This window comes from Corapipo altera, unplaced genomic scaffold (genome assembly GCF_003945725.1).
Source record: "Corapipo altera isolate COAL_440 unplaced genomic scaffold, ASM394572v1 61286, whole genome shotgun sequence".
NCBI lineage: Eukaryota > Metazoa > Chordata > Aves > Passeriformes > Pipridae > Corapipo > Corapipo altera.
The window spans coordinates 97,926-125,872 of record NW_020884907.1 but is presented as its reverse complement, the minus strand read 5'-3'; the positions used below and the strand labels follow the sequence as shown (position 1 = coordinate 125,872).

The following is a 27,947-nucleotide window of genomic DNA, read 5'->3' as shown; positions in this document are numbered from 1 at the left end:
TACTTAATAATCTGCTTTATGCTGATACAACATCTCCCTGTTAAGATTTCCGATAGTTTAAAAATTGTGATTAAAACCACTGAGACATAGGAAGTCATGTTTGTGTGAGTACAGTAGGATATCAAGAGGTTAAATGACTTACCAGATGAGTGGCAGTTTCAGTCTCCTGACCTAGCCCCAGAACTGCCATTCCTTTCTAAATAAGAACTTTTTCCAGAGATGCAAAAGCAAAGCCTTTGGCATTTATTATTCTGATGTGTGTGTGTTCTCAGGACATTACATTTCTGTGGATACATCTTACGAGGGTGAGAAAGCAGTGCTGTACAGCCCAGATCTGTACTCCGAGGAGTGGACCTGTGTCAGACTGATTTATCAGATAGCAACGACTTTAGAGGCTTCACCTGATCCCACCAGGCTCAACCTGTACCTGAGGCAGGAAGGAGAAAGTTTTGATCGTTTGCTGTGGTCAGCCAAGGAGCCCTCAGACAGCTGGCTCATAGCTAGCTTAGATTTAATGAACAGCACAAAGAAGTATAAGGTAAGCCCAATTTTAGTAGATGCCACAGACTTTCTGGTGCATATGTTGGAGTGTACGGACTTCTTTTTTGACCTATTCAAACTCCTTTGAGCCCTGTTCTTCGCTTTCATCTCTAAGGCTGGCAGCACATCAGTCAGTTGATCCCTCTGTCCCCAGCACTCGTGAGCAGGGCTGGCATGAGGCTGTGTTCTGACCAGCAAAGGTGTGGAGCAGCTCCCAGGGATGCACAGCTGGCTGAGCCCTACAGTGAGGATGCTTCACCTCCTGGCATCCCTGTGGAGCGACTGGTGCCATGTAGCAGATATGAAACCTCCCCAGTCCTGGACTTGCAGCTGCACTCACTCATTCCTGCCCACTGTGCCTTTCAGGAAAGAGTCAATTGCTGACAGGAGAGTATTTCTACCCAAAAATCATCACATCGCATCACTCACAATAACATCTTGCGTAACCACAGCTGAGGAACATAGAATTTGTTACTCTTAAATGAAGTGTGGGAATTTTTTGCCTTGTTTCATTGTCCTTCAGTGTGTCTTCTGTGCACAAGTAAGAGCATTTGTTCTGTCTTTAATGCATTCTGCCAAGCTCTTTCAGCAAAAGCACCTCTCCTGACTGTAAGGATGATGAGCCCCCCACATGTATTTAATTCATTCTCCTGTATATCCTGTATAAATATTCAGGATAATGAAACCCTAAAATTTACAGCTTGATTTATATTTTACAGCTTGTACTGGAAGGTGAAATGGGACAAGATAAATCTGCCAGTATAGCAATTTTTGAAATCAAAATAACTCCTGGATATTGTATGGGTAAGTACTCTCTGCTCAACACCTATATTCTCTGCATAAAAAGAAAAAGGCCTTGTTGGCAGTTACAAAGCTGGATTAAAGGTCTGGGTTTAGAGAAAAGGCAATGGCCTTTTCCTTATTGACTGCCATGTTCAATATAGATGATTTTTAAGGTAAGGTTACACACACTAATTAGTGGGGTTTTTTTTCACCTGTCTCTGTGATATACATAGATATATCACATAAAATAATTAATTCCAAAGTTATTTATTGTCCAAGCAGGAATAAGCGTTATTTTTTTAAAAAAACTTTGCACTGCTGCAAATACTAGACATAACAGTTGCAATATTATTTCTGCTCTCTGCCTGCTCATGCTTCCTTACAGTGGCATCTTGCAGGCTGCAGAGCCAAAACTGTTGATATTTACGGTTTCTGCTATTTCCTCAGGACATTTGCCAAAAACTGCTAATGAAGTTCAAAAATTTCAGTGTCTAGGAAGCTGAGAGACCTTTGCATTTTTGGGGAGGTCTGGCAAATTGTCACAATTCTTTGACTCTGTGAAGGGAACAAAGCAGTTGCATTACTGTTATGAAATACTGTTTCTAGCTATCCCTGATTTACTAGTGAAAGTTATGCTCTAAGCATTTAATACCATGAAGTGGTATATTTTAAATCTGCTTTATTTGGTTCTAAATTACAACAGTCCTATATTGACAAATAATGGAAAAGCAGATTAGTCCAAAGACGATGGAAATGGAAATTTTTTTTAAAAATGATCTAAAATGGGGGCTAAGTTTGCTTCTGTTTATTATGAGCTCATAAGTGCTGTGTCCGGTTTTATAAATATAGGCATTATCTGCACTGCCATATGTGAAGTGAGGGCAGTGCTTAGCAATTTGCTCTTGCCATTTCTGTAATGCAAATGTGTGCACTTGGCTGATGGTGTCTGCAATTGCAGAATGTGACTTTGAAGAAAATCATCTTTGTGGTTTCGTGAACCGCTGGAATCCCAATGTCAACTGGTTTGTTGGTGGAGGAAACATTCGCAATTCTCAGTCTATCCTGCCCAAAGACCACACACTTAACAGTGCACTGGGTAAGCAACAAATGTAGAGCAAAAATACAGTGGAAAAATCTGAGTCTGTGATTCATGTATGACTCTCATTCTGGGAGTTATTATGTGAGTTCTTTCTTTTCTTCCAGCATTGCAGGGAGTGGGGTGGTAAGAATGATTCAGGAGATAAAAAAGGGATTAGAAAAAGTTCGGGGTATTTGCAGGTGTTCACACAAAATTTCATGTAAGTTTTGTAATAAGGTTGTTTTGCTCTTTGCTAGGATTCAAAGGTACTCAAAGTAAGAATAAAATTTTGAATGAAGAGGGGGAATATTCACCCTTCTGTGTATTTTAAAAGTATGGGCCACTCTAAGTTTTAGATTCTTGTACATCTGGCAGGGGTTTTCTTTCCCATGGCTATCGAGAAAGTTCAGTAGGAAAACTTAGGGATTGAAACATGCTCGGAAACTCTCTGATTAAATTGCACAGTTTAGGAGTTTTGTTTCTTTCAGTCGAGTGTGACGCTATTAGTACAGCCCCTCAGAGGCAGAATGCTCTAAAGACTTACAGGAATTTGGGCACTTGCCTTGTATGAAATCCTTGTCCTGGACACATCACTGAGAGGAGAGCTTTTTACATAGCCATGGAGAAGGATGTACCACAGCAGGTGATGGTCAGGACACCTGGCTGCTGCAACACACTGTGTGTCTCAGACAGCGTGATGCTTGTGACTGTGCAAGGAATGGCATCATGAAAAGCAGGGTTGCTCCTCTTTCCTTAACTCATGCCGCTGTGCCTTTTTATTTATTACACAATTGTGTGACTTGAGTACAGAGTGTAACTCCGTCCCTGCATCATGTCACAGCACCTAAATGCTGGTAAAATTTTGATGGAAGTTTAACTTACCACAACTTCAACAACAGACAGTGGGTCAACCTATTAAATGTGTATTGTGACAGGAAATGCTGCCAACTGGGAGGGATCTATTTTCTTGTAGCCACAGCATTTCTATTTCACACCAAACCCTCACTGCTGACCATTGACTGAGAAGGCCACAGGAAGCCTAAAGTCAAAAAAGAGCCTTCTGTTTTGCAAGAATTGGACTATGGAGGTGCATCAGCCAGGGAGATAATAGCTAAGCTATGAAATGTGCTCAAACTGTAGAGTAAAAGTGAAGCTGAGAACTTCTCAGGCAAGTATCACTTAAGTCACCTTTCCCCTGGCAGTGGGCAAGCTAGAGGAGACCCATAGCAAAGAAAGCCCTTTCACCTCCTCTCACCAGAGTGAAGTGAGAAGTGACATTTACAGCTTTGAGAACACTATGAGCTAATTATCTTAGTGATGCCCATACAAACCTAATGGCACAGTTTGCAGTGTCCATGCTGAAGTACTCTGCCAATTTGACACTTCATTCTCTTCTGAGTTTTCTACTTGTGAAGAACCATTTTTTGATTAATCATATACTGTTTGGTGCTGTGTTTCTGGGAGTGTAGAAGAAGAAAAACTAGAGATGCACAGCATATTTGTGAACATGAATGTGACCTGTTTAAATTGAGATTGCTGTTCCAAAATCAAAGTCTTAGAAGCTGTACCCTTTGAAAATCCTGCAGGTCGTATTGGCTGTTGAGGGGGAGGGAGTGTGTACTCGTGGGTAATGCACTTTTCTGCTTATTAATGTCTCCCAAAAGTCTTCTTTAAGGTTTTACAAAAAACCTCCAGTCTATTCAGTAAAGATATATAAACCAAATCCTAGATAGACCAAGCAGAATTATACAAACAGTGAAATGTGCAGATTAAAGGTTATTTGCCAATTAATTAGATATATTAAAAGAACTGCTGTTTAAAATGTGAGAAAACATGACTTATAATCTTGATCATTTACTTCAGTTGCCTTAGTAAAGGTTGCACTTTTCAGTGCCTTTTTTTCAGAAAAAAGACTAAATACTATACTGAGGTATTGGTAGGCAGACAATTTACACAATTGTTACACATTTTTTCATTTATGGATGGCTCCCAAAATTTAGAGTTATTACTTTTCAGATATAAATATAAATATAAATATTTATTTATAATAATAACAAATATTTAAGAAAGAGCTGAGACTGACTATTTTGCCAGTGGTACCTTAACCAAACAACTTTGGCTTGTACATAGGAGGAAAGGAGAAAAAAAAAATCTTTTAGAATTACTAAAACTTACTAGAAAGCAATCATTGTTGCCAGGACATGGTCTAAGTCATATGTTTAGTCCCTGTTCATCTCCTGATACTGTGAGATACTATGAGATACTGTGACTTATACCAAATTTCTTTCCTACTCGTAGGTCATTACATGTACGTGGACTCTGTTTACGTCAAACATTTTCAGGAAGTGGCCCAGCTAATCTCACCAAAGACAACAGCCCCAATGTCTGGATGCTTATCTTTTTATTATCAACTTAAGCAGGAGAGCAGCATTGTTTTTACTGTTTACTTGAGAGATGTGAGTGGCTTTTATGAAGAGATCTGGAAAACAGACACTGCTCTGAGTACAGACTGGGCACTGGCAGAAGTTGATTTCAATGCACCGTACCCCATGGAGGTAAAGCAATCCTGCCTGTACAGGCCAGCTATGACTTCCAGGTTGCCTCAGATATGAGTGCCAACTCAGGCTAAGCCAGGAACATGGCAGTGACCATCCAGTATCCAAAAAATGGTTATAAAGATGCTGGTGATCTGTGGTTTTCTTTGCCCTTTGCATAAGTGTCAGGGAGGGATCACTTTCCATACTTGTGCTTGGTTTTGAAGTCAGGTGTTGTGGTGCTTGATCAGAATACCTTGGAAGGTTGTAGAGTCCTACTAATGTGAGGTTTCTCAGTTGTGACTGAATGATTCTCTCAGTCCCATATTTCTGTGACTCCATGGTCCATTTTTGAGGATGCTGAGTATCATAAAATAATGCCCTGAAGAAGACAATTTTTACAATGTATGTGAGGTCTATTCTCTACCTTAATATGACCCTGCAATTCATGAGATAGAGTTCAGACTTGGGTACTAATAGTACAGTAGTCCTTAGATGTAAAAGACAATCCTCGATGGTTATTATAATGACTTTCAAGAATATCAGAAAGAAATTGAATTCTTTATTCCTTAGTGTTTACTAAGAAATACCTCAAACTTAGAAGATTGAAATAAAGTGTGTATATATTATATACATACATATATACTTAGCATGTATATTTTATACATATATATGTAATTTATGTATTTATATACACATACATAAATACTCTTTCTCTATATATATACTTGTAATACTGTGATTACAAATAAATTCTGTCTACTTGCTTTAATTCCACCTAAGTTATTTGCTAATTCACCATAAGCCTGCAAATTTTCAGAAATTATGAGGGGTAGAGCTAATTTTCATGAGATGTTACGTAGCCCTTTTATACTCTAAAACGTCAGTGATCAAGTCATCCATTTCAACTGTCAGACTTCAAGGGAAAAGAGAGTCTCGTAATATTGAATGGTAAGTGAATTACTGGTTCAATACGTACAAAGGAAGAAGACAAAACCAGTCCTAGGACTATCAATGGAAATTAATTAATAATCACTTAAAGCTTGGCATTACTGCGGTTAGTTTTGTGAAAATACCCTCTGATTTCTTAGTAGCATTCAAAAAAACATCCAGAATGTTGGAAACTGTCTACACTGGAATAAACCGTAAAACAGAGGAAGTTATACCTCTGGATGAATGCACAGGGTACCCTCGTGATAAGTGGAGTATGTAACTTGAGCCCTCTCAATTAAAAAAGAATATCTTAGAACTACAAGAGGGAGAGGTGCAGATAATCAAAAGTATGGAGAGGTTACATTAATGAAATAGCAGTTTTCAGCCCTTAAAAGAAAGTTTGAAGTAGAATATGGTAGAGGTTCTTAAAAGTCATGAATAACACAGAAAATATAACTGTGCCCTTTTTCTCATAATTTACACTGCTGTTCCAAATTCTTAGCTACCAGGTAACAGTTTTAAACTGAATATATTTTCTTATATGACATATCTGTAGAACTCACTTCCACAGCATGCTATGCATGCCATTATTTGGATCAGTTAAAAAACTAATTAGAACAATTAATGGGAAAGAAAGAATCCATCAGGAATGTAATGTGAGGGAAGAAGAACTGAAAGCCTGCCATTGTCTTCAATTCTCTCTATAGATGCTCTCTGTTGGAAAAGGGATACGGGGCTAGATGGGCCTTTAATCTGCCCAATGAACTTATATGTAATCCAACACAGTAAATATTTTAAAGATTATTTTATAGAAATAAGATTAAACCTTGCATATAATTTCTTCAGTTGCTTCAAGAGGGTCTTCCTCTTTGTTTCATCTGGCTAAAGGACATTGCTCAGGGTTCTTTCACAGCTCTCCTAGTTTGGCTCCCATCCATAGGCAAGACATCACAGGCATTGCTTTCACCGAACACGATCTTGCTCTAAAAGCATTTATCCTCATATCCTTGTTTTGTCCCTGGGGTTGCGTTGGGATTCAGGCATCTTCTCAAAGTTTTTCTGTAACTCAGACCTTTGATACTTAAGAGAAATTTTAAGACACTTCCTCAAGAGTTATATACTGTCCTCCACTTACTTGAGGAAATCATGTCCTTTGGGAATGACTAAGTACAAATATTGTTTGATCTTTGTGGTAAACAAAGCACAGCAATAGCTTTTCTGGTTCTTAAATAAATTTTGTAAAGGAAATCTTCCCTGCCAGCTGATGCCAAGTCATGGGTTTCAGTGTCTGAGGATGTTTACAGAAAACAGTAAAACTTAATATTTTAATAGGAGAGTAATGAACACAGGGTTTTTAGCTCTTGATCCAGATAGATTTTAGATACAGTAATAATTAGACAGCTTTGGAGTTCTAGTCAGTACAGACTGAAGATTGTGAATACTGTCTTTGTATAATATGGTAGAAGCCTTACTGCATCTTTAAAACTATTGCTTCATAAAGCAGCAGAAGAGCTATGTCCCCTTTGTTTTTTCCTTGGCCCTGAGCGGACAAAGATCTGGTGTTGAGGTCAGACTCTGATTTATATCCCTAATAAGTTGTGCTGGTTTAAATGTTAACCAGCAGGGGAAACCAACCCAACTCAAAAGAGAGATTACAAACCAGAATAACAATTTAATAAAATAATACAATAAGTACGACCACACAGACAAGCAACTGGCCCTAACCCACAAATGTACAACCTGGCACCCCAGGGCACAAACAAAGTGGTGTTCCCTGGGCCCCCCCCTGAGTCCAAAGCAAAGGGAGAGGGGAAAAACCTGCTGGTGGAAGAGCTGCTGCAGTCTGGCCAAAGTGGTGATTGCAGTTCAGTTGAGGGTGGTGGTCTCAGTCTGGCTGAGAGCGGTGAGCTGCAGTCCTCCTCTGGATCCCACGAGAGGTGGAAAAGGTTCTGAAACTCCAGGTTTATATATTCTCCAGCTCAGGCAGGAATGCTTAGCCCCTCCCCCAGAGCGAGGAATTCCATAAAAGGATGCTCAATCCTTACCCCAGAGTGGGGAATTCCATAAAAGGGTGTGAGGGTGCTCAGTCAGGGAATTCCACAAAAGGGCATGAGGACCGGAGCATGGGGGGAGGGGGGGGGCACCTCGCAGGCCTCTACTGACAAAAGTTTCTGGGAAATGGCATGGAGGGCTATAGAATACACAGTTTTGGGCTACACCCATCCAATGATGAATCGGTCCCAGCTGTTCTAACTAGGACATAAGTGATATAATTTAATTTATCCTAACATTTACAGTGCTAGAGTCTGTCTGGAACATCCAATCAGAATTCTTTATTTCAAAAATATGTACCAAAATTATTGCTGAGTATATGGCAGATGAATAACAACTTATTATAATTTCTAGGTAGTATTTGAAGTTGCTTTCAACAGTGCCAAGGGAGGTTACGTTGCCCTTGATGACATTTCTTTCTCTCCAGTTTACTGCAGCAATCAGACAGGTATGATGAGCTCTTATTGCTATTTACCGCCCTTGTTTTCCCCCTTTGCTTTGCCCCTCTAAACTGTCAGTATTTGCAATATTTGGTGCTACCTTCTCAACTGACCAGTCCCATTGGGCTCCTTTTCCTTCTGGTGACATAACAGCAGATAACACTGGTGCCATTCATTTGACCTAGAAACTAGTCCTTAATGCTTCCTTTCCAAAGACCTCGCCTCAGGATTTTGCAACTGGAGTGCCAGACTGAATGCTGTATTTGCATCACTCCAGGTTTTGAGAAATTACCACTTGCAGGCCTGGCACAGAAAGAGAGGGCAGATTTACCAGGTGTGATGGTATAAGGAAGAAAATGTCCTGGGCTTTTCATTAATGCCAGTGTAGGCATTCTTCTTCATTCCATATGCCCTGAGATGTTCTTCAGATCCAAAACATGAGTCTTGCCTTCCTGTCTTCACTCTTCCAGGATGTATTACTCATCTCAGACAGTGGTGTGGCTCTCAGGTTTTTATTAGGTTTTCACAACAGCAGACATCAGCTGAATCCATGTGACCTTTGCTGTAGAGGCAGTTGGGGCAAAGGATTTTGTCATTTGTGAATTCAGCCTCTTAAGTAGCTATGTACTGGTTGCTGGGGTTTTATTGGGGCATTTAACACTAGTCAAAAGTAGATTAGTGGTTTCCTACCTACTCCTTTGTTCATAAGTTTGAATTTTTTGGCTAATGCTTTGAAGTGATCAAGGAACAAGATGGGGTTTTGCCCTGTTTTTACTTGCTTGGAGTATCTGCTAGCTCTGCCTCCACTGCTGAAGTATCACTCCTGAAGGAGGTAGATTCCAGATATGTTAGTAATCCACACAACTCCTGGCTGAGTAAATCTGGTTCATTATCTCCTCAATATCTCTTTCAGTTTTGCTTTGTTTTGCAACAAAAATCCCATGCTGTGTTTGTGGTATTCCAGAGATGGGAGCTGTGTGCTCATCTGTGTTTCCTGTTTTAATTTTCAGACAGTTTATATGTGTTGAAGTATAGGATAAATTTTACAGCATTTTCTGCCCCAATGGTTGAAGTTCAGATTTAATCTGAATGGCTCATAATCTATTCTGAATATGATAGGTTCAGCTACTAACTCTGATTTTGAAGGTTGGTTTGGTTGTTGGGGTTTTTTTCTGTTTGAGAAATGAATGCAAATAATCTGTTTTATATCTTGCTGGAGTACGACATATACTGTTTGATCCTTCAGACCTATCTCATATTTTCATCTTCAATTTTTCTGAGTAGAGATTGTAAAAAACAAGAGATCTTGTATTCAGCCATAACAGTGTATATAACAGCACTACGTTTTTTCCTTATTTCTTCTGGAAGTTTTGTTCAAAAGGTACCCGAGTGTTAAACTTGCTCAGCAAAGAATGAATCAGAATACGGGTTTAATGCTGCATGGACCTGGTAGTGCTACAGCTGCATTTTCTTTAACTAGGAAAGCAGAGATGGGAGGCCTTGGCCGCAGGCAGAGTAAGACACAAAGTGCTTAGATTTGGCCTATCTGAGGCTGAAAAGACCACAGACATCCCTCCAAAGCCAAAATTTTGCTTCTCCTGAAGCTAACTGCCTGTTTCCCTGCCCCTGCTGGAAATCTCTCTTAGTCCCCATGAAGAAGGGTCACGTGTGCTGCTGCAGTTATGTACACAGTGTCCTGGATCTGGACTCCTGATGTAGCCAAATTTGCATGATGGCTTTGGATTGTGCCTCTCCTTTCCCCAGCATCTGGTGTAAGAGACTGATGAAGCTTTTAAAGTAAAAGTGTTTTACTTAAAAGCACCCCTTCACTGTGGGGACTTTTGTTCAGACTAAAGCAAATCCTGATCCATGAATTCAGTATTGCAGGTCAAGAGGGAGGCATCTGCAGGGCTGGGGGATTTAGCTTTGCTTTTAATTGTTCAGCTTTCCTCACTGCTAAAGTGCTGAAATATGTGAGGCAAGGTCCAGAGGTCAGTAGCCATGAGGTGGTACATGAATTAAAAAGTGTTTTACATACATATTTACAGCATGCATTTACACGCACATTATACATGATTACAAAAGGATTTTTAAAAACTTCTCTTTAAAAAAATATTGAATGTTGATGTCCAAAAGTTATCCCTTTGGAAACTAAAATGAAAATATGATATCCATGCACACACAGGCAGACACTCACACTCATTTTGTCCTAATATCTTTTGCATGAAGGAGCAGAATGAAAACAAATAGTCTGAATGTCTTTGTGCATTATGTCCTGAAAGAAGAATCTTCTCTTAATATCTGTAGCTCATTTATATTTTGAGGGGGCTAGGAAGGAAGTTTCCTCTTGGCTCCAGCAAAAATATAAGAATATAAGACCAATTTGCAATAGAAAATTGATAGTTTGATTTCATTGTGACTTTGTACTATATATGTGTAACATCTCTGCACATGCGTGTCTTCTGTAAAGCAAAGAAAGGTGAACCAGAGCATGCTTTGGCATCATTCTGCTTCAGATATTTATGCTTATTACACTGTGCTCTTCCTAACAGAATATATACATCTATCTTTTAGGAACTCTTTTTGATCCTGCCAATGCAGGCTGCAATTTTGAGGAAGATCTGTGTAATTTTTACCAAGATCAGAAAGATGGCCCAGCATGGAGCAGAGTGAAAGTGAAGCGCAATGTTTATAGAGCAGGAGATCACACTACTGGGTTTGGTAAATCAAAATTGTTTTTCCTTAGAAGAGTCAAACATGTATAAAGGATATATAAAAGGTTATATAAAGGTTAATCTGTTGTATCATTGTTCACTCTGTTAAGTAATGTCACTGGCACACTGGTTAATTTGCCTCACTGCAACTCTGCCATTAAAAATCAGTGTACACAACTCGGTCCTATCTGGAACCCTAGCTGTGATTCCCCATGTGTGAAGTGGGAAGGTCATGAATAGTCATGCGGGCCCATAAATCAGAGTATCTTCACTATACTGCTCCATAGTCACTGGAGGGATGATTCCACAAAAATATGCAAGTAAATGTAATAATAGCTTAATGCATTGTTTTTACTGTAGTGGAAAGGTGGGCTCTGCCGAGCTTAGGACAGTTGGCATTGCTAAGGGAAAACTGAAATACTGTGTAGTGAAGCCACATAGTGAAAGGACTACTAACAAGTTCTGAAACTCAGACATCTATTTATGTAGAATATTTATGGTTATTAATCACATGTGGTAAAGTCTCACCTCTTTATACTTGGTGCAGGGAATAATAGGCCTTGTACCTTACCTTCCATTCTTTGATCTTGCTAGCTTGAAACAGCTAGTTTTCCAGTGAGGCCAACAGGACAGGGAATTTTTCAGGGTAAATTTGAAAAAGACTTATTTCTGGTAACTTAGCAATATGCCATTTGAGCTGGAAGTAGACAGGATGCTTTTAAAAAAAATTGTTATTTCCTGTCAGAGTGTGATAATCTATTTCTTGCCAGATGAAATTTTTTCTTGTAGCCAAAGTCTGATGCAATAACAGAAGCTGCTTTAATAGCAAATCAACTGTGCTGATAGCATATTAGAAATAATAATTGTGCTGTCTTGCAGGTTATTACTTGTTGGCGAACACAAAGTATACATCACAGCCTGGGTACATTGGACGTCTATATGGCCCTACCCTGCCAGGAAACTTGCAATTTTGTCTGAGTTTTTATTATGCCTTATATGGGTTTTTCAAAATGAGTGGCACTCTTGCAGTTTATATCTTCGAGGAGAATCATGTTGTTCAAGACAAAATCTGGTCTGTCTTGGATTCTCCAAAGGGAGTTTGGACTAAAGCTGAAATCTCCTTCAAAAAGCCTATGCCTTGCAAGGTAAGAGCCAACTCTTCAGATCTGCTAAATCCTGGATGGGGATTTTCCTTGCCTTCTCTTCTTATGGTTCTTTGTTATCTGGGGATTAATCCTAAGTGAGCTATACCTGCAAAGTGAAATAGTATTCCTCAGGCAGTACCATGGGGACTAGAATGCTTCTTCACAGCCTGGCTCCCATGGGAGCCCCAATACAGGGGCTTCATACCAGGAATGGGACAGTGCTTCCCAGTGTCCTCAACTGTAGTCACAATATTGCTGGAGATTTTGCCAGAGGAGCTCTAACAAGAGCCATTTGTGTTTCGGTTTCTCAGCATGCTCCACATTCCATCATTTTGTTTGTGTGTTTCCTGTGTGTCACATAATTTTCATACTCAATTACAGATTTTAATTAATCTAAAAAATCGCTACTTCTAAGTTCTGATCAAAACAGGGAGCTCATCCTACTTCCCTAAACTCAACTGCTTTACTAGAATATGAAACCAGAATTCAGTGCAATGGACTTCAAGAATTTGCAGTGTCGTGTTGGAGAGGTCACTGTGTTATCTCAGCAAGTTAATAAGGCAGTATTTGACATCACCTCCTGAGTAAGTCCTTAAGCCCTTGTTATTCCTCATCTCCACTCTTCTTACAAAGACTGACTTTTACAGAGATTTCTGTAGGCACATCTTCTGTGGTTATCCTGAATTCTGTAATGCATTTTCACTATCTGTGAGTCACCTAAGGAGGACCAGATGGATCACTACCTGCTGACATTTAGATTAGTCCAGCTTTTTTTTCCATGTGATAGTACAATGAACATATGAATGAAAGCTTGTCTCGCAACTCAGGCACTTCTAAATCAAAGACAAACATCTTCAGCATTTTGTCCACTACAAATTAGTTTTTGAAATGGCAGTAGTTACTGAGTTTAAATTTTCTCGGGAAGGAAAAAAAAGGTGTTTATCCTTTGAAGTAAATACACTCAAAAAGTTCACCAAAAACCAGTTGCCTGACTGTATCAATAAGCAAATATATGCTAAAAATTTCAGTCCTAATTGTTGGCTAGTGTTTTTTCTCAGATACCTGATACCTTAAAAATTTGATGGGATTTTATGTATTTATGCATAAAACATAACAGAATTTCTAATTCTCTTTATTTTATAGAACAAAAAAAATTCATTACTGCACAGCAAGTGCATGATAGATAAGTTTCTCATAGTGTCATTCCAGGATATTTGCATGAAAGTATTTTTCTCTTTTTTTTTTCTTTTTAATTATGAAAAGTATTGGTTAAGAAAGCGAGACATTTACTTTTACCATCTACAGTTTATGTATCTCTTTATTGCTTCTGAAAAGGTTCAGTAGCATAATAAACTGTATGAGTAATGATGACATGAGCAATTCTGTTAAAAATTGTTTGTAGCCATTGGAGGTGGCTGGTCTTTTTTTAGCTTCAGACATTTACATAGAAAAATCTTTTACAACATGAATTTGCGAAGTACAATTTTTATGTTTTCCTAGAAGTCAGTATATCTAAAACAGTTGTAAAGAAGTTTACCTGCAATGGAAATCTTTTCATGAATTCGAGTTTTCATGTCTGTAGTTACCATTCTCTCTGTGCTCAGTAACTGATGGGGAGAAAAGCACAGAGGAGAATAAAGAAGTCAAGGGAATGTCCTTGCTGCTTCTGAGCCTGAAGGTCTGCAGGAGGGGAGAAATGCCATGTTCTGCAGCAGGAGGGTTTGTTGGCCTCTGGCAGTTCTGAAAAACCTTCACTGGGTGCTTCAGGTCTTCCGAAAGAAACCATTCTTTCCCATGGAAACAAGTTGCAAAATGTTTCTGTTGAGGAGGCATTCCTCAAATATCATGAAATGGGACATGTATTGGGCTTTAGAGAAGTCAGCATGTATTCAGCCTATCACAATTCAGGTACCCCTTAGCCAAATAACCATCTATTTTGCAGGGGATTCAGTTTATGAAGTTTTCCTTTAGATAAATAGTACATGGAAGAAAATGGGTGAAGTTCTGAAATATGTTAATATGGAAAAGTACACCAAGATATGTTTAGAGATGAGAAGGTAGCATATAAAAGACAAATATTGCTAAAGTTTGAGCGTGTGTCTGCCTGCCATAAGGCAAGGGTTAAAACCTAATGTAGTTACAGGTCGTCTGCTTGTAATATTCACAAGCAGGGTTGAATGAAGTTGCACAGTGGACCTGATTCTGGCTTTTCCTTGCAACCTCATGCCCAATTTTTCAACCTTAATGCTTTAAAAGGCCTTTTCATGCTTTATTTTGTTTGTTTCTTCTTTTCCGCGCCAATAGAAGGAAGTAAAAGAACTCTGTGTGGCATTGTACAAACACTTAGATTAGTTATCTGTGAAGATGTGCCTGCCTAGCACCTAGTGAAATATCTGGCAAACCCCACTTATTTCAGTGAAGGGTAAGAGTGGAGGTGTATCAGAGCATGTTTTGCCTGACAGCAAGGAGTGGTGGGAACCAGCAAGCTGGGGATTACACTTCAGGCTCTGGAGGAAGGGACAGCATTGAGAAACAGAAGAGAAGCCTGACCTCTTTTGTCCTGCCTCCTCCAACCTTGCTTGTGTCTCTTTCCTCCTCACTGAGGCATCTTTATGTTATCAACCTACCCCATAGGCAACAAACCACTCCGACCCCACTCCCCATGCCAGTGTTCATCTTACTTCTGGCTTCTGGCTCTGGACAGTCCAATTTTCCCCCCTCTAATCTTGTTCGTGTCCCACTCTGTTTGCCCTGCTTGTCCCAGTTCTTACAAATTCTAGTTTTTCAAAAACTAACGACTTGACAGAAAGCACAGTCCTGGCACAAAGACCAAAGTATGACACTTTCCTGCTCCCGCTCCAAAGCCTAGGAGTGCTCAAGCTTTTCACATATATTTTTTTTTTAATAGGGGCAAAATAAACCCTTTTTTTCTTAGCCTTGTTCTTGGAAATGATGGAACTTTTTTGGATTAAATCTTCCAAAGCAAGCCTGAAGTAAGGACCCAGCATGGAAAGTCTGAGATGAAATAATTGTGTCTTGGCAATGTTATAAGCAAGTGAAAAACAGTCTTCTAGTGGAGAGATGTGGTCTCAAAATAAGATAGGGCTGCCACTTTTGCTCTTACAGATGTAGTGGCCAGTGTGCCTATCGTATTGTTTTCTGAGATGCATCATGTCTAGACATGAATGATAAGTTGTAGGCATGCACAGTAGTTTGGCTGAGCAGCTTCTTGGTTACCAGGTGTGACTTGTAGATTGGGTCAGCAGCTGTAGAAACAGTAAACAGTCTCCTGGCAGTTCCTTAATGGCAGTCATATGTCCTGAAGGTCATACTTGTTTTTCAGCCAGAAGGTGGTTCTACTAAAATACCTGATAACCCATGTCCTTTATCTTTCTCCTACGAATACTACTCGCAAAATTTTGGAAACAATATAAAATCTGTCTGATATGTTTTAATTTTGTTAGCATGTTTGTTTGCATTGGGACAATAAAAAGATTCAGATTTTCATCTCTTGGTTTGTGTAATGTTTTCTGCAAGTTCTTTTTGAATTAGCTAACTGCAGTCTGGCACAAGTTGATGGCTTGAATTCTGTGGGCAGGAAATGTGAAGCTGGCCAACTGGCTTTAATATGACACTTTGAAAATACGATGTTGTAAAGATTAGGTGGGTATAAGCCAGCTAAGCAAGTCATAAATGTTTATATATATATGTATGTGTGGATGGATGTATACATGTGTACATATGTACTGCAAATACATATGCTATATAATGCTAGTGAGAAGGCAGGAAATTTGAAGTCCTGATTTCTCAATTTGTACTTCAGGCATTGTCTCTTTCAGTTGGTTTAAGTCCCTCTTACACATACAATTTTTTTTATACTGTGCCCAGGGAATAAACATGAAAAGGAAGAAATGGGAAAAAAATTCTGTTATTTTTTAAAATAAATTAAACTGTTTATGGTTTGTTGCCTCTTGAAGGGCAACAAAAACCTAAGTCTGAAATATGTAGATTTCTTTTGGTTTGATTGTATTGAAACTGATCTTCCAGGCCAACACATGGCAGAAAAATATAAGAGATAATTGAAAGAAAATTTCACATGTTAAATGAGACCTAGAAAAGCTCACACTCACTGTGGAGTAAGAATCTGCATTTTAACTCTGTGTGTGTGTGTGTTTGTGGGTATACACCACCATGGGAGGTATTTCTTCACAACAGTCCAAATGCCTAGATTAAAATGAAGGTTTGATTTCACCTGGGTCTGCTTATACCAGTTCTGCTCATTTCTGCTAGATTTGGTTCACCATTCTGAAGCTCAGGTTTTCAAAAGCGAACATCTTGTGTTGTTTATCCATTCATGCAAGTTTTGGCAATGTTACCTAACGATATAGTGCTTGAATACCTCTCACAGATTTCAAAATCAAATCTTCAGAAAGGTAAATGGCATCATAATAGTCCATTCTACTTTCATCAGAGTAGCTGTGGCAGCATTTCTTGGTTTTCAAACTCTCAGTTATATGTTTTCCCTCTTTGATGTTCTATTCTCAATCTCTTTTGAGTTCATCTGTTTGTTTTCACTCATCCTCCATAACTAATTTTACTTGGAGTTGTGTGAGAGCAAAATCAAGCGGCTGAGTGTTGCACTTCAATATTTACACGGTTTAAAACAAACAAAAGGAATTAGACAAATTCATGGAAAATAGACCTCACAGTGATTGTAAACACAGTGGTTTAACTGTGACCTCCAGTTCAGTCAATCCTTCAGCTTTCTGGGGATTGGACATAATATAACAGCTTTAGGGCTGATTTGTATCTTGTACTTTTTTCCCTAAACATCTATTATTACCCTGCCACCTTTCTAGGACTTGATCTGAGGTTCTTCGCACCTCTGTTCTCACATCATAACTGTGATGATCCTCAATATTAAATTATTCTAGCACTTCTCTTTGCTAATGAGAAATTTGTGTCTCCTGCTTCTCTACCAAAGTCATAGGTAAATGACTAAAGCAATTTTGGATATATGATGAAGTTCTAGATCCCTGTGACTGAGTCACTGGTATGAACGACACACTTCTCTAACTGGGCACCAAGTGGAGGAGGGCAAACATTCTCATCTCTTCCTCCTCCTCTGAAAAACCCTCACTTGTGTCAAATAAAAAAGCTTTTTGGTACTGTTCTGACAAAACTCTTGATCAGTCTTCCCACAATAATGTGTGCACCCTAAAGAGTTTGGAATGAGCTGTGGTTTTATAGTATAGCCCTTCTGTCCTTCCTTCTCTTACCTCTAAAGTAAGAAACTTCTTGAAGAACAGTCACCAGAAATGTATGTTTAAAATAAGAGTGGTAGGGTTTGTAAATAGTAGGACAGCGCTTGCAAAGTGTGCAACCTCACTGACTGTGGTGCTTGACATATGGTTGTGGAAACAACATACTGGAAACTGAGAAAGTTATTTAGGTTAGGAAGCCTGCATCTTCACAGTAGCTAAGCAAGGTAATATGTTGCATGAAATACTACATACTGCTTTTTGGTGTCTGTGATACTTAACTGACACTTTAATTTTTTGCTCAGTTTTTGTTCTGGGTCCTCAGTATTATGATACTATAGTGCCACCTCTTCTGAAAAGACTTCTTGATCTAAAGGCAAGAATCTCTATAAAAAGAGCCAAGGAAACTGTTACATTGAAATGAGGATAGAGTCCTATGAGTAGATTTGTAGAAATCTAGGAAGGTGCTGGAGGACAAATGGGAACATAAGTGTCCTGTATACATTTGTGTGCAGCCAGTGTGCTCTACTAGGCAGTGCAATCCAGTGGGAAGAGACATATCATAAGCAGTCTGTGGTGCTAGGTTATTCTGTCAGACTTTATTTTCTCTTTCATTGTTTGTTTCTGCCTTTGGACAGGAAAGATTTTCAAAAATATTGGTTCAACTCTCACAAGCTTATTACCAATGTTATCCAATTATTTATATAGAAGCTTTCATAATCCATTCTTTTTCCCCCGCAGAAGCTCGTTGTATTTACATGGCAAAAAATTGAACTTGCCTGGCAAGTGCCATTTTAAATCAATTTATTTCAAATGACAGAAGCTTGCAGACATTCTAATGTTGGCTTAATAGCTTACTTTTGTTCTCGATAAATGAGTTTCTGAATATTTAAGCCAAAGAAAATCTAGTTTAATTAAGCTAATTGGAAATAGTTTGGTCTACAGGCATTTGGACTTTGTTGTGAAGAAATACCTCCCATGGTGGTGTATACTTGCAAACACACACACACACACACACACACACACACAGTTGAAATGCAGATTCTTGCTCCACAGTGTGTGTGAGCTTCTCCAGCTGTAGACAGTCAGAATGGTTCTCTGTGCCAGTGGTGGTCCCTGGCTTGCATGCTTATACAGCTGTTTGCTCGCATAACTGACTGAAAAGTCAGGTTCCCTGTCTTGTGAAAATGTCTTGACTGCTTCTTTGTGTCATGTCTCATCTTTGTTTCTGGTGTTTGAATTATTTTTTATTTCATAATACTGAGATTTGTATCACTGTGTGAACTTACAACAGTAGCTTCTCACAAAACCCTACTTTAGACTCCACTATAACTGCCTTTCTCCTTTAAAAAATCGAACCTAAATGTGTCTAAGTGACAGGCCAAGTTTTGTGTCTACACTGATGTACAATGTGTAGTTTGAATCTAGGAATATTCACTAGGATGGAATCAGGTGAATTACTTTGCTGCAGAGGCATAGCTTGCTTTTAATTCACCAGATTGGGCTGTTTTCACAGTTTTTCTTTTTTTTGGCTGGTCTGGCTCTCTAATTGAGCAAGAGCTACACTTCCTGGGATAAACAAGGAGAAAAGGAAATACACAGAAAATATAGTGATCCAGAGGAATCTCTCCTTTTCTCCTGTTCTGAGTCCAGCTGCCTCCAAACCTCCTTTTACAAGCTTCCTCATTAGTTCTTCCTTACACTGCAGGTACCCTACTGTATGTCCTACTATTTCTTCTCCAAAAGCAGGTTAACTTCATATGTTTTAACTCACATCTGCTTGTAGAGATGCAGAGTGCCAAGGAGAAGTCCCTTCCACCTCAGCCAGTATCTGCAGCACAACCCAACGAGATGTCTTGGCAGAAGCTTGCTCTAACAGCTGTTCCCATCTGGCATTGTCCATACCTGATATAACCCAGGATAAATGCTAAGAACTGATTATTGATACTTTGAGGTTGAAGACCAGGAGCATTGATTAAGCACTGCAAAATAAACAAACCAGCTTCCACAAACTAGAGTAATAGTTTGGAAGAAAACTGATGCCCTAGCTGTGTCCTGTTATTGGAACAAAAAGAAACATGAGAAATATGTTTTATTTTTCAGTAACACAGGCAACAACTGCCTGCACTGGATAATGTTTTTAGTTTAGCCTCCAAGATAGCATGCAAGTCCAAGAATATTTGTTACCTAGCTGGAAAGAATTAGTACATTGTTCATCTGCCATGCTATATGAAGAAAGTACAAGCTGAGCACAAAGAATCCCCTATTCTCTTCTGCAAGAAGAGAAGAATTTTAGAAGAATTGACCTAGCAAATATTTTATTCAAAACAAGAACAAATGCAAAGTATCGTGAGATTGCTTCTATCGAGACTGTAGGAAGGGTTCAGAGATCTGACACAGGGGGAAAATGAGCAGTTGAATAAATCCAAATTGATACAATTTTGGCAGGTAAAGTTTAAATAGTCAAATATTTCCCTTTATGACAGAAAAGGATATTTAGAACAAAAGAAGAGTGAATAAATGTGACCTGTGAATGAAAATCTTCTAGTCCATTGCCTAAAACTAAATCAAGAATACCACAAAATACGCTGAGGGGACTATAAGCAATTTCAGTACATTTGCTAATACTGGAAGCTCCCCATTCCCAAGTACAAGTTCCTCCGCCCCATCCCTGTGCAATTACAAAGTCTGCTCATGGCAGTGTGTCACTTAACACCACAAAAGTCAAGTGGAGAATTAGTGAAGCTTAAGCTATAGATGGCAAAGCTGAACAAGTTTACAAGTGTTACTGAATCAGATAAATCTTTTTGTTGTACAAAGGCTACTGGTTCAGTGGCTTTTGAGAGGCCACAGTTTTTCTTGCAATGCCTTTGAAATGGAGTGCCTTCTGCAGTATCCAGTGTGTAATTACATACCTTGTATGGAACAAATTACTGCAATCTAAGAATAAAGAACTTGATCCTGCTCCTAGTGATGTCAATAGGAAAGCATCACTTAAAACAATTCCATGGTGTGGAAATGTTGTTTCACAAATGAGGACTGACCTCACCCTTACATATGTGGTTGTCAGAAGATTCGTGGGTTTAGGACCATAATATGTTTTTAGTGTATTACAAGTGTTCACCAGAATGCATTTATTAAAATTCTGGTGACTGATGTCCACCTAACATCAGTATCTTATTTTATGCTTTATTCCAGAAGGTGCTACCATTTTTAATAGATTGCACCTGTTTCCTGAGAATGAACTTAAAAGTAGGAAACACCTTTTGTCCTGTTAAATCTTAAGGCTAAGACAGCAGTGATGATGAATCCCATGAGGCCCCATAAATCTGTAGGGATCCAGCTGGAGCAGCAGATCCTGCACAATTTCAGGATCTACTGGGAGCTGATCATTCTCACAGTCATAGTCCTCTAGCTCAGAGCACTGAGACTCCCTCAGCTTTTAACCTCAGATATGTAACAGAGATGTTCACAGTTGTTCCAGAATATTAAACTGTTAGAAGTGACACTCATTCCATCTCCAGTCACTAGCACAGACCTCATCACAAAGGAATTGTTTTGAAAAGCTCCTCCCAAATTATGGTCATAACCCCAATGGTCAGACAGATGGTTTGGAGTAGATAGGCCAAGAAAACCGCCAGCAGTGTTTTCACAAAATAAATCTTAATGTGTCTTCTGTAATTCAAATAGATATGTGTCGGCCTTTGGAGAAGGGCAACTGGAGTCTTACAGTTTCTTTACGTTTTATTTTGTTATCTCATGAGTGACTTGTATTTTTCATGGCAGAATTAATGTGTAGTCAAATAAAACATCTTGGATGTTTTTATTTAATCTTCACAAACTCAGATGAACACTGTGTATTATGCATAGCATTTCCAGTCTCATGCTCTATGATACTATGGCCTTGGATCATTTATGATTAATCTCATTTTATGCAGTAGTTTCATTTCATCTCTACTGTTCTTTGCTTTTCACCATGGCCATTTCTCTTACCTATCAGTCTGCATTACTTTTTAATTTTTTTTTCCATGGATAAACTTCCTGGTTTTAAGGGTATCTGTCGATATTTGCTGGGTTTTGTGGAGGAAAAAAAACACAACAATCTAAGTAAGTCATGTTTTCTCATATGCAAAAAAATAGTCTCCTAATAAAATGGAAATTACATACAGAGATACATAACTTGCCTGTAAAAGTGAGAAAATACTTTCTGTTGATTGAAAACATACATCTAATCCCCACTGGAACCAAAATTTCAGTCATTGGCAGTATTAGTATGTGTCAAGACAAAGTGGATCATTATTTCTGTTCTGTAGATTTCAACATTTTTTCACATTTAGAAAAAACCCTAATATTTCAGACTCTTAACATTGCCAGGTTTTGTTAGATAACTGAAATTCCTTTATGTATTGCAGGTTGTCTTTGTCAGCTTGTGTAAAAGCTTTTGGGATTGTGGACTTGTGGCACTGGATGATGTATCATTGAGCCTGGGAAGCTGCCAGGCTGCTGGTAAGACCATTTGTATTTGTCATCCAACTGCTGGAAGCCTTTTTAGTAAGAGTTCATCACATACCTTCATTTTCCAAGCCTATCCTACAGCTGCCTTCATCCCACTGTGGTTTCTTGTATTTTCTTTTTTTCCAGTGAGCATTGCATAAATCCTATTTTTGCAAAGTAGCATACGTGCCAGTATTTGTTCACAGGGGTACCAACTAACTCCTAATAAACTTCGCTGACTCCAGTGAAGCTGTATATAGGTGAGTGGTCCTTTTAGGGCATTACAATTTAAAATAAATCAGAAGTCCAACTGAGGGAAAAGTAGTTTTCAAAATGGATTTTGACAAACCAGGATTGGACCCAAAAGCAATATTTTCAAAAGACAATATTATTCTTTTTTAGTCCAGAAATACAGTTGTGCAAGGCAAAGACACAGTCCCTTACTTGAGCTGCAGTTCTCTAGTGAAGACAGATAAGATCAGTCCAACTCTCTCTCCTGTAGTGGGAGGAACTGACTGTTTTTCAGCAAGACTTTACCCTCTGACATGTGCAGGCTAACCTCTCTGAACTCACCAGACTCCCTCTTCTGGGGCATTTTGAAGTTGACAGTACAACGATTGTATCCTAATTTAGAAACCATTCTCATGAGGCAGGCACAATCTATAATCCCATTCTTCTTCAGAATAAAGCCATATCTTTGCAATGGTCCTAATAGCTCTTTCATGACCTCTTTTGATTGGCTTTCATGCATTCAGGCAGCTAACCATTACAAAACAGAGAGAAGTCACATGTATAAAACAAGATGCCATTTTTCTAAAGCATTTCCAACAGTTGTCTGTTTTGCCCTTCTGTAGTTCCTAAGTAATTGGAAAAGGAACCAAAGGTGCAGAACTGGTAACTGGGTGTATAGTCACACTGAGGCTGTCTCTGATCGGAGCAAAACAAATGCCTGAAATATGCCCCAGAGATATCAAAGCTTCCTCCTTTTCAAAAAGTGAAAGCAGCTCAGTGTCTACTTCTGATCAACAAAACCAGGCTACAGCAGAAAAGTTGACAGAAGCTTCCTGGCAAGCACCTGAATTATCAACTTTCTCCCTTTTGCATCATCTAATAGAATTGAAGTGATGAAAATACTATAGTAATTACAGCTCTGTGGCCTGTTGTATGCTGTAGTAGAATCTGCTGCCAAGGGAATATAGGAGAGCTAAATGTAGCACTTGATTTTAGATCACAGAAACTCCAGTCTTTGACAAGACTCATTAAATATCCACATTATACATTCTAGAGCTCATTAATCTGCTTGGGGTGCCACAATAGTGAAGAAAATTACACTGGTAGAGCCTGTTATGGAATCATAGAATTGCTAAGGATAGGAAAGACCTCTAAGATCATTGAGTCCAATCATTAAAACCAAAAGACCTCAAAGATCATCTAGTCCAAACCATTATTATTAAGAGTAATAAACTGTATGAAATGTTTTCAAGAATCTTAGTACATGTTACTGAGCTAAACTAGAGCACAGATTACCTCAAAACAGTGAAGAAAATGAAATTACATTTCATTCAGTTTGAAGCTGGCTTTTATAAGCTTGTGATTATTGTAAGCATTGCTAGGTAGATGTTTATTTCAGCAGGTGAGTAAATGCAATACATTTTCTGTGTTATCTCTCCAAATATAGGTCTAATATATTTGAAGTTTTAAACTATGTTCTCTCCTTACAGATTCATTTCTGCTCAGCCCTGGAGAGTGTACTTTTGAAAAAGATGAGTGTGTGTTTACCCAAAAGAAGAGAGGTCGTGGGAGCTGGCACAGGAGGAGGGGTCCAACTCCCACTTCTTACACTGGTCCGAAAGGAGACCACACTACTGGGGTAGGTGAGTTAAGCCCCACATTGAACTTTCAGGACAGAAGTTGATAGTTAATCAAAAATACTTTGAAATTATAACCTTGATGATAGAGAAAGTTTTTACGCTTCTGTTCAGAAGAGGTATTAATCCAAGGAAGTAAACACATTTCGTAGGGACCCATGCATGGTTTTGAAAATGTGATGTTTAATCTGAAATATCTGCAGACTAAGTGGATAGTTCTGTTGTCACATCCTAAAGTAGCCCTTTCCTTTGGGAGATAAAAGAACAGGATGGCTCCCCAGAGTTCACAGAAAAAGCTCCTTCCAAACTCCTAGCTTATGTGAATATTTCCTGAAGCTGACTTTACACCTATTTTCAGTTTATATAGATCATTAAGTAGCTGATAGCTGAATAGCTTGACTTTAGCACTTTGACAGCCTTTTAAGCCTCACTTGTGACAATGTTGATTCCTTATCTCACACATCTCTTTGCAGCAAGTTGTGCAAGTGATTGGGATCTCTTCTGCATGAACATACTTTGGGTTCAAACTTAGAAGAAAACATGGCAACTAAAAGAGCTCACACAGGCCCTTTGTCTTGAAAACCTGCTCCACAACCTCACTAGTGTAATTTAAAGTATTTGGCCAAGTGGAGTCCTCATTAGTAAAAGCAAGTGCACAGAGAGCTGCATCAGCGCCAACCATTGCCTAAACTGTACCCTCAGATGTACATGGAGCTGTCTCTGAATTCCAAGGAATTGATTGCTATCAGAGTGCATTCCTGGTTTAGGAGCAGCTATGGTATTTTCTTGCTTTGTATTCTTTTCTGTTGCTGTGTGTTTCATCAGACACAACCAAGTTTTTAAGTGTTCAAGTCATTAATTGCTGGAAGGCAAATTTATTATACCCCTCCAATCTATCATTCAGCTATTGCCTGTTGGAGCAAACTGAGGTGTATCAGAAGACTGAGGAGCATCCCTGTGTCCCATATGCTGCATAAAGCAGCTGTTCCATGTTTTGAGATGTACACTCTGAGAGCAGACAGTGAACTCAGACATTGCAGCAACTCTTCAACTCTGCTCTCTTTTTGTGGTGTTACCTGCCCTTCTCTCACCACAGGTCTGGGGGTGAGATTGCCTTCAGAGGGAGAGGGGATTCCCAAGGATGAGTGAGACAGAAGAAAAGCTGGGAGCAGCAGCAGCAGCCAGTGGATACTTGAGATGTCTGTCATGATACTCAGAGTCCTATTTTCTGCTCAACTCCCTACTGGAGGCATCCCCTCTAAGCCAGATTGTAGTTTGGTAGTAAGCAGCAGTCAAGAGAAAGGATGAAAAGGAATATTATCTACAGAGTAGGTCCATAAAGAAAAAATAATTTCATACAGTGTGTTGGAGAATTTCCAAGATCATTTGTACCAAGCCTAGTGCAATCCATTGCAAAGACCTTGCTCTTCACTATGCTTTAAAGCTCCTTGAATTAAACAACAAAACCTACAGCTCATATTAAAGTATAATAAAATAATTTGTCTTTAGTTTTAAGGCCTAAATCATATTATAAACTTGTTAGAAAGACTGAATCAGCTCTTGGTTTTATGAATTCAAACCCACCATTATTACAGTCCACTGTTATTACAGTATCACAAATATTACAGTTCACAAACACTGCAGTCGACATCTTAAAAGTCTTTATCAAAATAGTTTGAGTCATAGTTTTTTAATATAATGAGCATGTTGAGCATAATGAACATGCCGAGTATTTTACTTTGCTAATATTTGCTTGTATATATTTTTAAGGGTACTACATGTATATAGAGGCATCTGACATGGTCTATGGACAGAGAGCATACCTTTTTTCAAGATTACTAAGAGGAATACCTGGAAAACAGTGCTTGACATTTTTCTATCACATGTATGGAGCTGGAACTGGATTATTAAGTGTTTATCTAAAAAAGGAAGGGGATGATGAAGAGATTCCTTTGTGGAGAAGGACGGGGGAACAAAGCATCTCATGGCTAAGGGGACTGATAGAATATGAAAGTGATAGAAACTACCAGGTAAGAAAAACAAGCAAGAAGCAGTCAAATTGGAAAACTGAAATGAGCTTATTAAAGACATGAATCGTTTGCAAGTATTAAAATAGTTATTAACTCAAAACAATTTTTTAAAGTATTTAAATGTTGTTTCCCATCATTTCTTGTCAGCAGTGGTAGGGTTGTTTTAGATCACTTGTGCAATTTCTTTTCCTTCAGCTGTCTGTAGCTCTGTCTAGATTTGACAGAGCCACTGAGCTATGATAAAATGGCAGTTTCCTGTAGGGTGGTCTTTCTAAGGTGGCACCAAAGACAAGGGATGATGCAAATCCAGAGCTCTTTGGTTTCAGCATGACTTCAGTATTGCCTTAGACAAAACCTAGTTCAGTCTCTCTGTGAAAGAGGAAGTTGAAATTGCTAATGACTAAAACAGCAGTGGGCACAAAATTGCACTGATCACCATCCACAGATGTTGTGGAGCTTTTTAATCACTCTCCCTTAAGAGCTTGAAAATTACTAAGGAAAGGAAAGGAAAAAGGAGAGGGAGACCATACTTGCTTCTTTCAGCATAGCACGCACTGAATTGCTCTGACTAAGCCAATCTTATGGAGGACAGAACTTTCTTTCCAAGAAGCAGGCTTTCAGGACACACTAGATCCTTGAATAAGTTGCATGCCTATCATTTTTCTGAGTCTGTCCACCTGTGGGATTCATGAAAAGCTGTGTCTTACCTTTACAGATTATTTTTGAGGTGATCCGCGGTGTGTCAATGAGAAGTGACACTGCTATTGATGATATTCTGTTCCAGGCAGGACCCTGTTTAGGTAAGTTTAAATATACCTCGTAAGAGACACCTGGCAATTCACAGTGCTTGTTTTAATTAGATGGATGATACTTCTTCCCTTGACTCCCCATTGAATGGGTTTGAATTTAGTATTTAGTAACTGCTGGGTCAGTGCAGAATTTTTGCTTTCTAATGCAATGTGAGATCATACTCAGACTCAACTAGTAAAGTGGCTGTAACATTTTTTAAAAACCATATTGCAGTCCCATTTAAATCCAGCATATTAATTGCATTCTGCTTCATGTGTTCTTATGTATGATTAAAATACAAATAATTATGGTCTTTCCTCCTATTTTGTATTCTAGAAGTGGAAGAAATTCAGTTCTCATCAGGCTATCCTGACAGCTTAAATGAAATTGAGTATTAAATACAGTCTGCTGAAAGAAAGTGCATAGAAGATTTGTATGTGAGAAACTGCACAAACTGCCTATTTTAAAATATATTTTAAGTAAATATTGGATTGGTTTGAATATGCACCAATACATAGGAAGAACTCGGAGCACTCATGTTCCTCGCCTTTGCAATGAAATTTTTGACTCAGGGCTTCTTAGACCATAACTTTTTAAAATATTTTTTCCTCTTTTGCATGAGGTATCAGTTATCACATAAAGGCTTCCCATTTTGCACAGATCATTCATTTAAATTTTTTTTTAACCTTTCTGGTATATAAGTAAAAAGAGGAAAGTAAAGTTGCACAATTAAAGTGGAATATTGTGTTATCTTAAATCTGCATTCAGTGAATGTTTTGTGTTGGGGATAGAATGGATTTTTGTTATGAAAATTATAAATATTTTGAAATAAGAAAGAAAATAGTGCTAGCTACTAGTAACAGCCTTAAGGTTCAGTGCAATTATTCATGATGACAAATCTCTCTGGGAAACTTAATACTCTGCTGGCAATTTTTTGTGATACTGTATTATTTTACTATAACAAATATATTTGTCATCCTTGCCAATAACAAACTCAGTTTTAGTATTCGGTATAATCCATCATAAGCTGGAACTATATGAAATGAAACCCTTTGAAGCTACATGTTTTCTGGCATGCAAGTCTTTTTGTCTGGATTTTTTTATTCAATCAGTTTGTACACTCACAGAGAATGCACGTACACTTTACCCAACCACAGATCCGTGCATTTATATTAATAGGAAACTTAATTCACACATCTTTTTTATTTTTTTGGTTTTATGTATTTGTGTGTAAGAAATTTTTTGGAAATTATTATAACTTCCTAATAAAATATAACTTTGAATAT

General features: G+C 38.5%; 1 protein-coding gene across 1 annotated transcript in view; it reads left to right on the top strand.

Moving 5' to 3' along the window:
- Nucleotides 1–27,947, top strand: part of MAMDC2 (MAM domain containing 2) — a 54,798-nt gene extending 26,851 nt beyond the window's left edge. The window contains exons 3-14 of the mRNA XM_027652535.1: nt 273–538; nt 1,260–1,344; nt 2,282–2,419; nt 4,700–4,956; nt 8,275–8,368; nt 10,935–11,081; nt 11,954–12,219; nt 21,893–21,986; nt 23,696–23,848; nt 25,613–25,872; nt 26,588–26,672; nt 26,998–27,947. Coding sequence (XP_027508336.1) covers nt 273–538; nt 1,260–1,344; nt 2,282–2,419; nt 4,700–4,956; nt 8,275–8,368; nt 10,935–11,081; nt 11,954–12,219; nt 21,893–21,986; nt 23,696–23,848; nt 25,613–25,872; nt 26,588–26,672; nt 26,998–27,059 — 1,907 coding nt within the window. The 3' untranslated portion in view covers nt 27,060–27,947. The remainder of the gene's footprint in view (nt 1–272; nt 539–1,259; nt 1,345–2,281; nt 2,420–4,699; nt 4,957–8,274; nt 8,369–10,934; nt 11,082–11,953; nt 12,220–21,892; nt 21,987–23,695; nt 23,849–25,612; nt 25,873–26,587; nt 26,673–26,997) is intronic.